General features: G+C 38.1%; 1 protein-coding gene across 1 annotated transcript in view; it reads left to right on the plus strand.

Moving 5' to 3' along the window:
* The window catches only part of RASGRF2 (Ras protein specific guanine nucleotide releasing factor 2), a 236,367-nt gene that overhangs the window by 74,888 nt on the left and 146,134 nt on the right, over positions 1-15,345 (plus strand). Inside the window, exons 3-5 of the mRNA XM_021699693.1 lie at positions 7,938-8,085; positions 10,369-10,458; positions 14,630-14,883. Coding sequence (XP_021555368.1) covers positions 7,938-8,085; positions 10,369-10,458; positions 14,630-14,883 — 492 coding nt within the window. The remainder of the gene's footprint in view (positions 1-7,937; positions 8,086-10,368; positions 10,459-14,629; positions 14,884-15,345) is intronic.

Here is a 15,345-nt window from a genome sequence, read left to right on the forward strand (position 1 = left end):
TCTTTTTTTTTTTTTTTTTAAGATTTTATTTATTTATTTGACAGAGACAGAGACAGCGAGAGAGGGAACGCAAGCAGGGGGAGTGGGAAAGAGAGAAGCAGGCTTCCCGCCGAGCAGGGAGCCCGATGCGGGGCTCGATCCCAGGACCCCGGGATCATGACCCGAGCCCAAGGCAGACGCTTAGCCGACTGAGCCACCCAGGCGCCCCTGTTCCATTTACTTCTTATTAGAGAAAATTTTAACCAGATGCAATGGTAGAGAGAATCATATAATGCTTTTTCATGTTGCTTTTAAGAAAAAAAATTGTATTCGTTGTTATATCCCCGAACTTGGGATTCAGTGATCCAGCCCCCGTGAGGCCTCTCCTGAGCTGACCTTTGTGAACTTCTCACGCCACCCCCCGCCCCCGTGTCCTGGGTCCAGCTGTAGCACCACATCCAGGAATCCGAATGTGCTGGCATGGCCCCTTCAGTCTGACTAACAGCCTCGTCCTTCAGGACTCAGCTCTCAGTCGTCTGCATCACCTTCCCTGGTCCTCTTCCTCCCCCTGTAGAAAGGACTGACCATTCCCTTCTTTGGGCTCCCACTGTAACCCCTTATTTCTTTTCAAGTCCCTACAAGATTATTGTATTGATTTGTTTATGTCTGTTTCTCTCTGTCAGCCTTCAACACAAATCTGTACTGCTCACCTCTTATCTCCTGCTCCTGGCTCAGTGACAAATTGCTTTTCAGAAATGTGTCTACCAATTTAATCTCCCTCCACTAGGATGTGAAAAAGCTGGAATCATTTTTTAAACATCTGCATTATATTGATGGGTGAAAAATAGTGTCTTGGTGTAATGAGCATTTCCTTGATTATTGGTGAAATTGACTATTTTTTGCTATTCTTAATATTTGTCTATGTTTCCTGTAGGAATTGTCATCTCATGTCCATTGCTCATTTTTTCTGTTGGTGTTTTTCTTATCAGTTTGTTTATGAGCTCTTTGTACGATAAAGATATTATCTCCTTGTATTTGTTGTAAATTCCCTTGCATCATTTTTTCGTCTTGTTCTTATATATATGGCATTTTTTTTTTACAGAAAGAGTTTTTGAATTATAACGCAGTGCAAATATTGCTTTTGGTGGGGAGGTTGTTCCATTGTTTTTTAAAAAAAACAATATTTTAAAAATTGAGATATAATTCACATACCATAAAGCCCACCATTTTAAAGCATACAGTTTAATGGTTTTTCTTTTATTTATTTATTTATTTATTTATTGGCTAGTATAAATATTTTATTTTTTTATTATGTTAATCACCACACATTACATCATTAGTTTTTGATGTAGTGTTCCATGATTCATTGTTTGCGTATAACACCCAGTGCTCCATGCAGTACGTGCCCTCTTGAATACCCATCACCAGGCTAACCCATCTCCCCACCCCCTCCCCTCTAGAACCCTCAGTTTGTTTCTCAGAGTCCATAGTCTCTCACGGTTGTGTAACCATCACCACTATCTAATTCTGGAACATTTTCAACACCCGCAAAAAAACCCAATATTTGTTAGCATCTACTCCCTACTCCCCATTTTCCCTAGCCCTAGCCAACCACTTACCCATTTTCTGTGTCTATGGATTTGCCCATTTTGGACATTTCATTTTTTTTTTTTAAGATTTTATTTATTTATTTGTCAGAGAGGGAGAGAGAGAGAGAGAGAGAGCACAAGCTGGGGGAGGGGCAGACAGAGGGAGAAGGAGGCTCTCCGCTGAGCAAGGAGCCTGATGTAGGACTGGATCCCAGGACCCTGAGACCATGACCTGAGCCGAAGGCAGACACTTAACTGACTGAACCACTCTGGTGTCCCATCATTTTTTTTTTTAAATTTTATTTATTTATTTATTTATTTTTCCTTTTTTATTTTATTTTTTTAAGATTTTATTTATTTGACAGAGAGAGCACAAGCAGGGGTGCAGTAGAGGGAGAGGGAGAAACAGGGTCCCCACTGAGCAGGGAGCCCGATGTGGGGCTCAATCCCAGGACCCTGGGATCATGACCTGAGCTGAAGGCAGATGCTTAACTGACTGAGCCACCCAGGCACCACCATTTTGGACATTTCATACAAATGGAATCATACAACCTTTTGTGTCTGGCTTCTTTCACTTACCACAATGTTAACAGACAGAGTTCATCCATGCTGTAGCATAATCAGTCCTCTGTTCCTTTTTATGGCAGAATACTATTCCATTGTATGAGTATACCACCTTTTGTTTATCCATTCATCTGTTGATGAACGTTTGGATTGTTTACACTTTTTGCTATTATTAACAATGCTGCTATGAATATTTGTGTACACATTTTTGTGGACATATGTTTTGAAATCTCTTGGGTGTATCTAGAGGAGTTAAATTATTGAGTCATATGTTAACTCTATGTTTACCTTTCTGAGGACTCACCAAACTAATTTTCCATAGTAGCTGCACCATTTTATATTTCCTCTAGCAGCAGTTTATGAGGGTTCTAATTTCTCTGCATCCTCACCAACACTTGTTTCCATTGCTATTTTATGTAGAGTCCTTGTAGTAGAAATTGGATATGAGAACTTATAAACCCCTTTAATCCATTTGGGTTTAGTGAATATAGTTAGATATATATTCTCACTAAAGAATTTTTTGTGATCAGAAAGAATTTTACCAATACTATTTATGCATATTTGTAAAGAAATAAAAATGTCAGTGTTAGGAAAGAATCATCAATACAATTATGATATAAAACATTTTCTTCAGTTTTATAATATAGTACTATAAAATATATTTGCTTTTGGAAGTAAGTGTTCCTCAAAATTTCTCTGCCCCCAAGTGAGTACCATTATTGACTTTCTGTTATATTACCTTATAACAATATTTTGCTTGTTTTTTTATATTTAATTGTGTTTTGGAAAGGGTTATTGACAACTTCCCATATGCCCCAAAGTTAGTCAGATGTTTAAGTAATGAACTACTAAATGTGAAATGGAAAGAGGGAGCAGTATTTAGAACAGAGAGTTTTAGTCTTTAAATTTTATTCCTCTTTTTGGTCTCTTCTAACAGAGATGTTTGAGTTTTCATTCATTGTAAAGGGAACAAGCTTAGGAGAAGAGAGTCTACCAGTAGAGAGAGAAGAAGGGATTAGTGGGGGTGATATAGGTTAGAACCTCACCCTAATGTGACACCTAACAAATATTGATTAGCCGGTGAAGTAGAGCTATCGACGTAAGAGAATTTGAGAGCCAGAAAAAGCAGATGATAGTAATCCTGAAGTGGCCATGAGTAAAGCTGGGGAGGCAGAGTCTTGCATAGATGAGCTGGCTGCTGCCGGTGCTCAAACACTGTTTGGATGGGAACTATCATCCAGGACTGGTTTTTTCCGGTTCCCAAATACATCATGATGCCCCTGATATGAGGAATGCTGATTCCAGAGAGTTGTCTCAATAAAATTGAGTATAATCCTGGAGCAAGTGGGAGCTTTTCTTCAGTTCCCTGTAATATGAGTTTTCAGTTTGGGTTTTGTTACAGTTCTCATTATGTATGTCTCACTAGCATATCTATCTAGCATATCTATCTATCCATCTGTCTGTCTGTCTGTCTATCTATCTATCTATTCATCTGTCTATCTACCTATCTGTCTATCCATCTGTTTATCTATCTATCTATCTATCCATCTGTCTATCTATCTGTCTGCTATCTACCTAATTAGCAAATATGTCTTTAATCATAGTAGCTAGGATGAGGTCCTGGCCCATCTAACCATTTCTTGTGAAGCTAATATAATTTTTACTCTTCTGTAGAAATAATAAAGGCCTATGATTTTATACTGTACTTCTCTGGACTCTTTAGGATTTCATTGGAATGTTTCCTTTTCTCCCATATGGAATAGTGGTGTCTTGGTTTTGATTATAAATATTACACAAGTATTTTACTCTCATACATATATATACCTCAAACTTGCCATCTGTTGGTACTGGACACATGAGTTTGGCTTTCATCATGTTGATTTATATGGCTTAATTTTGTTATTTCACTTGGCAGTGAAGAGACTATTTTTTCCCCTGGTGGAAGTTAAACCGAGTAACAACAACAACAAAAAATTAAAAATTTTAATAATAATATATAATAATAATAATAATAAATAGATAATAAATAAATAAATAAATAGAAATAATAAATAGATTAGGCAGAAATTCTTAAACTTGAGCAACTGGTTAATTTAATCAGATAGAAAATATATTGGAAATAGAGTAAAATAGAAATACCAATGCTCTGAAAGTTCTTACATCGAATGGAAGCATTTCCAGTTGATTTGTCACAATTCGTTTACTAGCAGGATGCCTAAAGAAAGCTTTGTGGGATGCCTGGGTGGCTTAGTCGTTAAGCGTCTGCTTTCAGCTCGGGTCGTGATCCCAGGGTCCTGGGATCGAGTCCCACATCAGGCTCCCTGCTGAGCAGGGAGCCTGTTTCTCCCTCTGCCTGCCATTCCCCCTGCTTGTGCTGTCTCTCTCTCTGACAAATAAATAAAATTAAAAAAAAAAAGAAAGCTTTTTGATGTAAAGTTGAGAAGATGCCCCGGTGAGAGTAGTAAACTAGGTAGAACCAATTAAATGAATCAAAGGACTTGAAAATTATGAGAAATGAATCAGAGGCATGGCAAGATCTGACATTTTAGCAGGATCACACTGGCTGCTGTAATGGGAAAAGACAGAGGTGGGGGTAGAGTGCCAGGGGAGAAGAAGGGAGACCAGCTGGAGGCTCCATAATAATCTAGGCAAAAATGTTAAAGATCAGTTCAGCACCTGGCATGGGGCCTGGCACAAAATAGTCATTCAAATAAAAGTCCTTGTCAAATGAAAAAAAAGTCATCTAAGATTATTTACTTTGCATGCTTTATTCTTCTTCACATAATAATTTTCATTTCTCATAATTTTCAAATGAAGATTCTCCTGAATGGGCCTGACTTAATCAATGGGAAGCCCTCAAGGAGGAACTGGGTCCTCCTTGGGGTCAGAGATGCTCTCCTGATGGCCTTGAGGAAATAAGCTGCATGAGTTCTATACCTGCAAGAAAATGAATTTTCCAACAATTTGAAATACTTGGAAATGGGTTCTTCCCCAGTCATGCCTCCAGATGAGAATGCACCTTGACTGACACCGTAATGGGTGGCTTGTGAGACTCTGAGCTGAGGACCCAGCTAAACAGCCTGGACCCCTGATGCACAGAACTACGAGATAATAAATATGTGTTGTTTTGAACCTGGGAGTTTGTGGTCATTTGTTCACAATAGAGAAACAATACATATATTTCATTCCTAGTCCCTCCTAGTGCTGATCCTTTTTTGGTTCTCTCTTGTGTCAACAGTGGAGGTCTGGTGTAAATTCAAGTTCTGTTCTCTCTGAGTTTAGCTTCCTCATTAGGTCTCTTCTACAGAGAGCAGATCTTGCGCTGTGACTTGAGGACATGTCACTACTGCCAGTTGTGCCTTTTATTTCTTTACTTTAGGAACTGGGAAGAGGAGAGGCCTAACTTGCAGATGTTGGTAAAGGCACCTGTTTAATGAAAGACCCTAATGATCACCTTACCTACTCCGTTTCTTTGAATTTGTCGATTCCAAGCTTGGAGCTCTGGCCACCTTCATGGGAACCGTGCTTATGCAAGGTGTCTCCTTGTGTGGTTTCCTCTACTCTGAATTTCCCACCACTCTGATTCTACTTCGTCTTTCTCTTCATGGAATTTCTTACAACTTCTGATCTGTTGATGGCATATTTTCCTGTTTTATAATGCTGTTATGGTTTCATTCTTTAAACAGAAAATAATTTTCCTAGCACTTCAGTGGGGGCTTGGAAGTGAAGGGAGACAGATGTTGATAATGAGTCTGCATGAACTCAGCTGCACAATCTGGACTGGACTTTTTCTTTTTATAAGAGAAAAAAAATACTGTTTTGCTACCTAACACTGATTTAATATATTTTAATAAATTTGGCATATTTCTAATAAAATCAATGAGAAAGGGCAGAATTTTTATTATAATAGCTACTTTTCTCATGTTCTATTATTTCCTCCTTTTTTAAAGTTCCTAAAAGCATATCTCTATGAAGGCTCTGCTCTTTTTTTTTCTTTTTTTACCCTCCTCCCACTTACACTTACACAGCCTTTCTGTCTACTTTCTTAGGGTGATTTCTTAGAACAAATGACTTTAAAATATTGCTGACACTGTGTTTTTTTCTAACACTAGTAGCACACATGATGTAAGTGCTGAAGATGTTGAGATAATTGAACTAAAATTATGATTTTAGAATTGTTTTAAGACTCTTTCGGTTCTAAGTAACACAAACCTACTTCAAACTAGTTTAGGTTACAGAAAGATTATTAGACAGAAATTGTAATATTTCACCAAACCCAAGAGTAAAAATTATATTTAGATATCATGAGGATGTGGAGCCAGAAACTTGAAAGTTGATAGAAACCCAGATAGTCATTACCTTTCTGTCTCTCTAATCTCTGTTTTCCTGAACATCTGCTTACTTTGTTTCTCAGCTGAGTCACTTTGTTTCGCATGGGTATGGCCAAATATGGCTGCCCAACAATGGTAACCAGAGTTTCCAAGCTTGTATCGTATCAGTTCAAGCAAATAAATAAGAGGCAGAATGCCGTATTCCAAGGAGAAAGACGAGTTGGTTTAGCTTGGGCCAGTTATCTCTTTTTTGACCAGTGTAATGTAGTCATGAGGACAGATTTTGTGGTATAAACATGGCTGCTATGGCCTAAGTTCTCAAAGAAGAGGTAAGAGGTAAGTGAGTGCAAAATTGGGCAGATATCTCAAGACATGTCTGCCTCAACATTCTTGTTTATATCCAGTGTGCTATTTCTTATTAGAGAGACAGTTTAGCTTGTGGTTAAGAACGTAAGCTTAAGGTCAAACATAAATTGATTTGATTCCAGCCTTGCCACCTACTAGCTGTGTGACCTCTGTGAAGATTAAAATCTTTCTGTGTACAATTGGAATGATAAAGCCTATCTCCTGGTTGCTGGGAGGATGAAATGAGAATATAGAGGGTACATCCAAGCACTTAATAAATAGTAGTTATTAATTGTTACTATTATTAGACCATTTGGGAAATGGAGGAACATACATTTTAACTACCTCAAAGGGTGCAAGAAGATCTAGAGGCAAAATTCCACAGGCTACAGAATTACATAGTCAATAAAAATCTGAGAGCCTTGCCCTTACCACACTTCACCAAAAGAATGGATACAAATGAGGCAGATGGTGTTAGGGCCCAAGAATCTACACTTATTTTTAGAATGAAATATTAGCTTCTATTGATTTTTGAAAGAGGTATCGATGGTCTCACGATCCTAAAGAGAGCCAAGCAGGTGGTCACTGGAACAGGCATCATAGTTCTTTCGAGCCAGTCCCTGTTCTGATGGTCCCTGCGTTCATTCCACTTGGTGGCTGGTCTGTTCTGATTGGCTAGTGACTTATCCTAGCAGTGAAATATTTTTGAACATCATCCTTGGAAACCAGGTGTGTACCATCAATTCAAAGACTTCAGTTTTTGTTAAAGAAGATGCATCTTTTTCTTTATAAACAATAGATTTCCTTTGCAGTTTTCTGATGTATATGTTAAATTGTAGGTGGCAGACATTCATTAAATGAACTCAGTAAAGGATATGTAAAATGGTAATGATCCAAACTCTATATAGTTAAATGAACTCATAGCTTAGTAAAGGATATGTAAAATGATGATTTGAATTCTGTATAGTTAAATGATACCAAATGTCAGCCAAAAGTTAATATTTACATAAAGTAGAGTTAGCCAACAAACTACATTTATGGTTTCTTTTTAAAACATAATGTATGCTGTTCTATATGAAATTGCAGGAGAACAGTATCTCATTGACTAACTGTGTAATTTTCTCTTAAGTTATGCAGACATTCTGATTGAGAGGGAAGTGTTAATGCAGAAGTATATTCATCTAGTTCAGATCGTAGAAACAGAAAAAATTGCAGCTAACCAGCTCCGGCATCAACTTGAAGATCAAGATACAGAAATTGAAAGACTTAAATCAGAGGTACTTCCCAGTTGATAGATTCTTCCCCATTGTTTCACATTTATTGTCATCTGCTCATAATTACATAACACCTATCTAGGGCAAGATTTTAATCCCAAACTTAGTTCCTTTCCCGTCAACATGTACATGGTCACACTGCAGATCTATGCTAGAAAGGTATCTAGTCTGTTAGGATTTGAGTAAATACGCTACAACAAAATATCAGAATAATATGCTGCTTTTTAATTATTTTGTGCTCCTGATGCCCTTCGTTTGATCAGATAACCAAGAGCTGACTGTAGTATATAATTGTTTGTAGACTGACTATTGTAGTAATGATAACTGTGGATCTATCATAGGTTCAGTTAACCTCCCAAATGGAACTAAGGAAGGACCAGAAATGAAGTCTGGAAGACTTTACTGCTTCTATGTCTAAGGAGTCCAACTTTCTCCCCTCTAGAATTTTGAAAAACACATTTGAGTTAAAGTATAAGACATTTTCTAGGGTACACTTTTTCCTGAATTTGGCGTTCCTGCCTCCCTCCACCCCACCCCTCACCCTCCGAAGGTGAACTTCTGAGGCCTTGTACCCCTGGATTATGAGATTGTGCCAGGTGAGAACAGAAGATGATCATGGTGACTGCAGCCCTGGTGGTGGGCCTGGGTCTTCCCATGCTCACAAGTGCCTCTGTCTATATACAGAAACCCAAGGGTGCCTGTCCTTGCTGTCCTGTTATTCCTCATGGAAAGTGGTCAATAACTGAAGAACTGAAGAGGAATGTAGAAAACAAGATTTTCCCCCCTTTCTGACTAGGGGTACATTAGCATTTTCTTAGCTTCAAAAGAGAAGAATAGAACAGAAGGAAACCTACCACTAATTGTATCCTATTGACCGAACACTTCAGGGTCCTCAGTCTTGGTAACTTTCTTGTCACTTTTACAGTCACTGGATGATATTTTCCTCTTTGTTTCCTCACTACCTTCCTCTGAGACATACTCCGAATGCTCTGAGGGGTTTTCACCTCCTGCTGCCTGTGTACATCACCTCCAGTTCACAGAGCAAGGGTATAAGCTGATTCCACCTGGTTTCTGATAGGTTGCAGACCACGTTCACCATATCATTAGTGTTGTTAACTTCCCAGTTCATCCGTGAAATCTGATATAGCAAAAACAACAACAGAGAACTTAAGAAACCTGCATTTTAAAAGACTATATCAGGCACTGTAATTTAAAACAAAATTATTGTGTTCTTTCTTTCCCACAGTAAGCTAGAGCAGATGCTTGTCGGCTCAGTGAAAGAAGTTGGCATTTACTCCACAAGAGAAACTCAGCACCAAGCAATGTTCCCCAATCTTTATCTGTGCATGCTTATCTGTCTTCACTATGTTCTATTTTAGTCTGAATATAGATTGCAGCCCCAAACTGTCAGTAGCAGGTATGTCTTGTTTGGTCAGTTGGCAGGAAAAATAATTTATTTCTTACTCCTTTTATTTTCCCATGTCTCTGCCAGAAAATGGCAGAAATGTATATTTGGTATTGGTGACAAAATGTAAAGACAGGTCAGAGGAATCAAGTATGACTCTTTTTAAATGTCTGCGTAGTAGATCTGTATAGGTTCTTACCTTTATAAGAGTCTGCAATCGAGTGGTAGTCTAGTGAATTTTATTAGTAAGTGTACTGGACCGGCCATCTGGTCTTGGTTGCCCCTCACAGGCCACATAACTGAGCTAGAGCTAAAAGAGATCCCAGGTTGTTTCAATCCTTCTTACCTTTTCACCTTTTCTTGGTTGGCTTGGATCAATCCCAAGACTCTGAAGTTCCTTTTGCAGTTACTATTTTCCCAAGGAATTTTGTGAATCTGCTGTACTTATGTGTACCTGGAAGGCTGCAGGCTCATCATGGGAAGCAGGAGCTTTGGCTTGAGTGGCATTGCATTTGGAGACCACAGGGCATTACAGGCAGCTACCATCAGGCAAGATGGCAGCATGCCACTCAGCTCCTGTGAAGGCCTTGACCTAGTCCTCACTGGGCCAAATTGTGGGCTAACATTTCTCCTAAGCCAATCCCAGTTCACACTTCCACAGTCACTTCTTATAAGCACTTATGTTAGCAACAGAACTAAACATGCTTGCAGTGAAGTTCTTGCTTCCCCTGCCTTAGCACCAAAGGAAGAAAGGATGGATAAGAAAACGAAAAAGTTTCCTGAGGATCTCATAAACTACCTTGTAGGCATAACTTCCTATGAGTTAATGGCTAGAAGCCAGTATTCCCCAAATCACAAAATGGACCGATTCTGTGTCCTAGATTATCGCTCTTAATAAAACCAAGGAACGAATGCGGCCTTACCAAAGCAATCAAGAAGATGAGGATCCAGACATCAAGAAGATTAAAAAGGTAGGATTTGGGGGGTTTCTGGCTTTGGGGAAGCATGGTGATCAGTTATCTGTCCTGTAGTGTTGTCTTTGCCACCCTCTCCCTGAGCTGAGAACGACCTTGGTGTATCTGTTCTAATGGCTCTCAGACTTGCCCTTCAGAGTGATCCAGGTATGGCTACTTTGGAAAAGTTTTAGCTTGAGATTTTTTACTGGTTTTGGGAATCCCCTTTTGGATTCTGTGGGAAGGATGCCAAAACCAGACGTTAAAAGAATAGTGTTCTCAAGTTGGGTTAAGTAAGTGCTGTTGAGCCTCCTGAATTTGTGCTGCTTTCATATTTTGGAGGAGTATTTTTAAAATGACATTTAAAAATATTTCTTTTAGATTTAGATTTCAGTGCTTATTTAGAAAGGATTTTTGTGAACATGTGAGAAGATTGACTAAATACATCTCAGATTTCTGTTTTATTATCGTTGTTCCTTTCTTGTTTAACAGCACATCATCAGCAGATCTTTCTACCTCATCCACATCATCAGCAGATCTTTCTACCTCACTGTCAAGTATTACTGTACAACTTTTGCAATTAACCAGACACTGGTGCTCACTCTGTTCTACTGTGTTTGATTTATGTCATCTAGGTTTTGAGTTCCATCATCTTAATCCTCTCATAAATCACCTACCCAGCTTTGTTAACATTATGTGAAGAGCTTCACAGTTAAAGAACGTTCTTTAGATACACATCTTCAGATCTTTATTTCATCTTAATTTTTTTCTTATTCCTGTTTTCCATGCTAAATAATTATTCCCCTGTAATTGTAACGAAACTTGAAATATTGCTCAGAGTTTGAAATAGAAATGCAAATTGCAGTGTTTCAGTTTTTAAGGAATAAAAAGTGAAATAACACCATTCCCTTCTTAGAATTTAAAATTTTTTAAATCGAATTTGGTTTGTGTTGTTGTGATACAAGATTAATGCTATTGCCTTTCTTTTCTTTTTTTTTTCTTAAGGATTTTATTTATTTATCTGAGAGAGAGAATGAGAGAGAGAGAGCATGAGATGAGGGAGGGTCAGAGGGAGAAGCAGACTCCCTGCTGAGCAGGGAGCCCGATGCGGGACTCGATCCCAGGACTCCAGGATCATGACCTTAACCAAAGGCAGTTGCTTAACCGAATGAGCCACCCAGGCGCCCGCCTTTCTTTTCAATAATAATGAAGTTGTAAACAGAGATAACAGTAAAATACAATTTCCAGTTCTTTTTTTGTAGAAACTGGTCTTTTAGTAAGTAAACCAGCTTTTGCCCAGCAGGCAATACCTGACTAAGTAAAGATTTTATTTAACACAAATTTTGATTAAGTTGATTTTTGAAAATACTTCTCTTAAATGGAAGAATACTGATAAATGCTTTTTACATTTTCTGCCTTCCTGTTTCTCAATAGAAGTAATTAAAAAATTATTTTTGAACTTGTTAAGTAGGTTTTGAAATCAATTTTATTGTCCTTTTTGTCCCCATCAACCTAATGTCTGTGTGGAAAGGGGTGTTTCAGATGAATTAGTTTCTCTCTTCCAATCTTGCCAAATATCAACATAATTTTTTTTATCTTCAGGGAACAGAAAATTGAAATTTATCATATTACACAGAAACTTCCCATTAGAGTTCTCCAAATTATGTGCATATAACTTCCCCCACATAATTCTATTAAAATGTGGTTAATTTTTATTGTTTGAAGCATGGCAACTGTATGAAAATTGACAGTATGATGACAACATTGGTAGGTAAATGAAAGAATTTTAAACATTGCAAAAGAAGAGTAGTTGTTTAAACACATGGTAATTTAGACCATATGGGTGAAATAGTAGGGGAAAAAAAGAAGTGTAAGAATGTGTTGAACAGATAACAATGATACTAAAAGATTTGGGGTGCACTTGGGTGGCTCAGTCAGTTAAGCGGCTGCCTTCGGCTCAGGTAATGATCCCAGGGTCCTGGGATCAAGCCCCGCATCAGGCTTCCTGCTCAGCGGGAAGTCTGCCTCTTCCTTTCACTCTCCCTCTATGCTCTTCCCGCCCCTCTCTCAAATAAATAAAAATAAAATCTTTAAAAAATTGTTTAAAAAATAAAAGGAGATTTGGTAGTGATTTAATGCTTTCACTTATATGTGGATGTGCAACCTGCTTTGTTGCTGAATCTGCCACTTAGATATCACACACCCTACTAAATTATCATATAATTTTTTTTATATTTAGAAAGGACTTCAGATTGTTTTGGTCCACTATTTTATAGGTGAGAGAATGGAAGACCAGAGTTCAGAGTTACCCAGCAGGTTAGTGCAGAGCCTTTGGGTTAAGGTATGTCTGGTTAGCACCCAGCATTTACCTGGACACTTGAAAGATGTTCAGTAAATACTTGTCGGCTAAAATGCGCAGGCCAGTGCACTTTCTCAGGTTTGTCTGTTATTTTTCAAATCAAATTCAGATCAGTTTTAGAGGCTATCGTGTTTTCTACAGAATTGATTTTTACTTATATTTCATGTTTCTTTTCACAAAATACTCTCCATTGCAAATCATTAACATGTGTTTTCTCCATGTGGCTGGGAGAGAATCCTTGCAGTTAACAAAAAGCAGGTAAAAGAATGCCAAGTCTGATTGCATCTTTCCTATGTGACTTACCACAAAATTTAGTTTACTTGTCTATAAATGGAAGGGGTCAGATAAGCTGACGTCTAACACTTACTTTCTAAGCTTACCAAAAAAAAACCTCTCAATAACAACAAATCAAATAACCTGATTTAAAAATGGGCAAAGGACTTGAATAGACATTTCTCCAAAGATGAAATCATATACACATGATCTTTGGAGAAGTCATATACACATGAAAAACTGCTCAGTATCACTAAGCATCAAAAAAATACAAATCAAAACCACAGTGCAGTGTCACCTCACGCCCATTAGGATGACTACCATCAAAAAACCAGAACGTGGGGCGCCTGGGTGGCTCAGTCGGTTAAGCGACTGCCTTCGGCTCAGGTCATGATCCTGGAGTCCCGGGATCGAGTCCCGCATCGGGCTCCCTGCTCAGCGGGGGGTCTGCTTCTCCCTCTGACCCTCTTCCCTCTCGTGCTCTCTCTCTCTCATTCTCTCTCTCTCAAATAAATAAATAAAATCTTTGAAAAAAAAATTTAAAAAAAACAACAAAAAACCCCAGAGCGTAAGTGTTGATGAGAATGTTGAGACATTGGAACCTTTGTGCACTCTTGGTGGGATCGTGAAGTGGTTCAACTGCTATGGAAAGCAGCATGGTCGTTCCTCAAAAAATTAAAAATAGAACTAGCACATGATGCAGCATTCCCATTTCTGGGTATATATCTGAAAGAATTGAGTGTAAGATCTTGAAGAGATATTTGCACTCCCTTGATCACTGAAGAACTATTCACAATAGCCAAGAGGTGGAAGCAACTCACATGTATATCAGCAGATGAATGGATAAACAAAATGTACATACAGTGGAATATTACTCAGCCTTAAACAGGGAGGAAATCCTGGCACATGGTACAGCATGGATGAACCTTGAGGACGTTATACTAAGTGGAATTAACCAGTCACAAAAAGATAGATACTGTGTGATTCCACTTATATGAGCTATCTAAAGTGGTTAAATTCACAGAAACAGAAAGTAGAACAGTGGATACCAGGGGCTGAGGGAAGGGAGTAGTGGGGAATTGTTCTTCAATAGGTATAGAGTGTCAGTTTTGCAAGATGAAGAAGGTCTGGAGATCTGTTGTACAACAATGTGAAATACTTAACGCTAATGAACTATACAAAATGGTTAGGATGGTAAATTTTAAGTTATGTGCTTTTTTACCACAATTAAAAAATTTTTAATATCTGCTTTTGTATTGTTAAAGAATAAGCCTTCAAGTTATTCCTTTATTAAAATGTTAATAACTGAATATGTAATATTATCCTATTCTGGTGCATTCAGGCAGTCCTAAAGAACTTAAGATAGGGAAGAAACTTGTGAAGCTGAGAAAAATATTATTTTTAAATTCTCTTTTTGCCTGTTATCTGGCAAAGCCTGCCATTATTTATTTTAGTGATGTGGCAATTAACGCACTAACAAAAAAGCAGTATTTTATATGGCACAGGATGGAAACAATCCTTACAGCTCCCTGAGATCTTTCTGTTGTTGTTTTGTAGGTTCAGAGCTTCATGAGAGGATGGTTGTGTAGAAGGAAATGGAAGACTATTGTGCAGGATTACATTTGTTCTCCTCATGCTGAAAGTATGAGGAAGAGAAACCAGATTGTGTTCACCATGGTTGAAGCCGAGTCGGAGTACGTTCACCAGCTCTATATCCTGGTCAATGGCTTCCTCCGGCCCCTGAGAATGGCGGCCAGCTCCAAGAAGCCTCCCATCAGCCATGATGATGTCAGCAGCATTTTTCTCAACAGGTTTGTCTTGGCATAAATTAAAGAGTCATGTGAAAAATGCATATCTATTTCTTAAAAGAATTTTTACTTTACTCTTAAAAGAATAGGTATCATAAATTCACCTTTACGAATGTGTGATATTGAAAATAAGAACACTGTCATTTGTGTTTCATTATTTGTCCAAATTTACATGTCTTTATCTTGCATCATGGCATCTAGTTTTCTGTTTTTTTTCCTCTATTTGACATATGTTTTCTTGTCATTGTGTGGGCATGTATGTGTTGGGAAAGATAACCTCCTTCACAAACTGAGGGAAATGGAGTGAGTAATGAGTCTTTACATGTAATTTATACAGATGTATTTTAGAACGAACAATAACTAACAGAGTGCCTGAGAATCTGTAGCAAGTTTATTTTCCTCAATAAATATATATAGTGTTCTTCCTGCTGAGGATTCGTCAGTGAGCAAAGCAGAAATCCTTGC

The sequence above is a fragment of the Neomonachus schauinslandi genome, chromosome 7 (assembly GCF_002201575.2).
Source record: "Neomonachus schauinslandi chromosome 7, ASM220157v2, whole genome shotgun sequence".
NCBI lineage: Eukaryota > Metazoa > Chordata > Mammalia > Carnivora > Phocidae > Neomonachus > Neomonachus schauinslandi.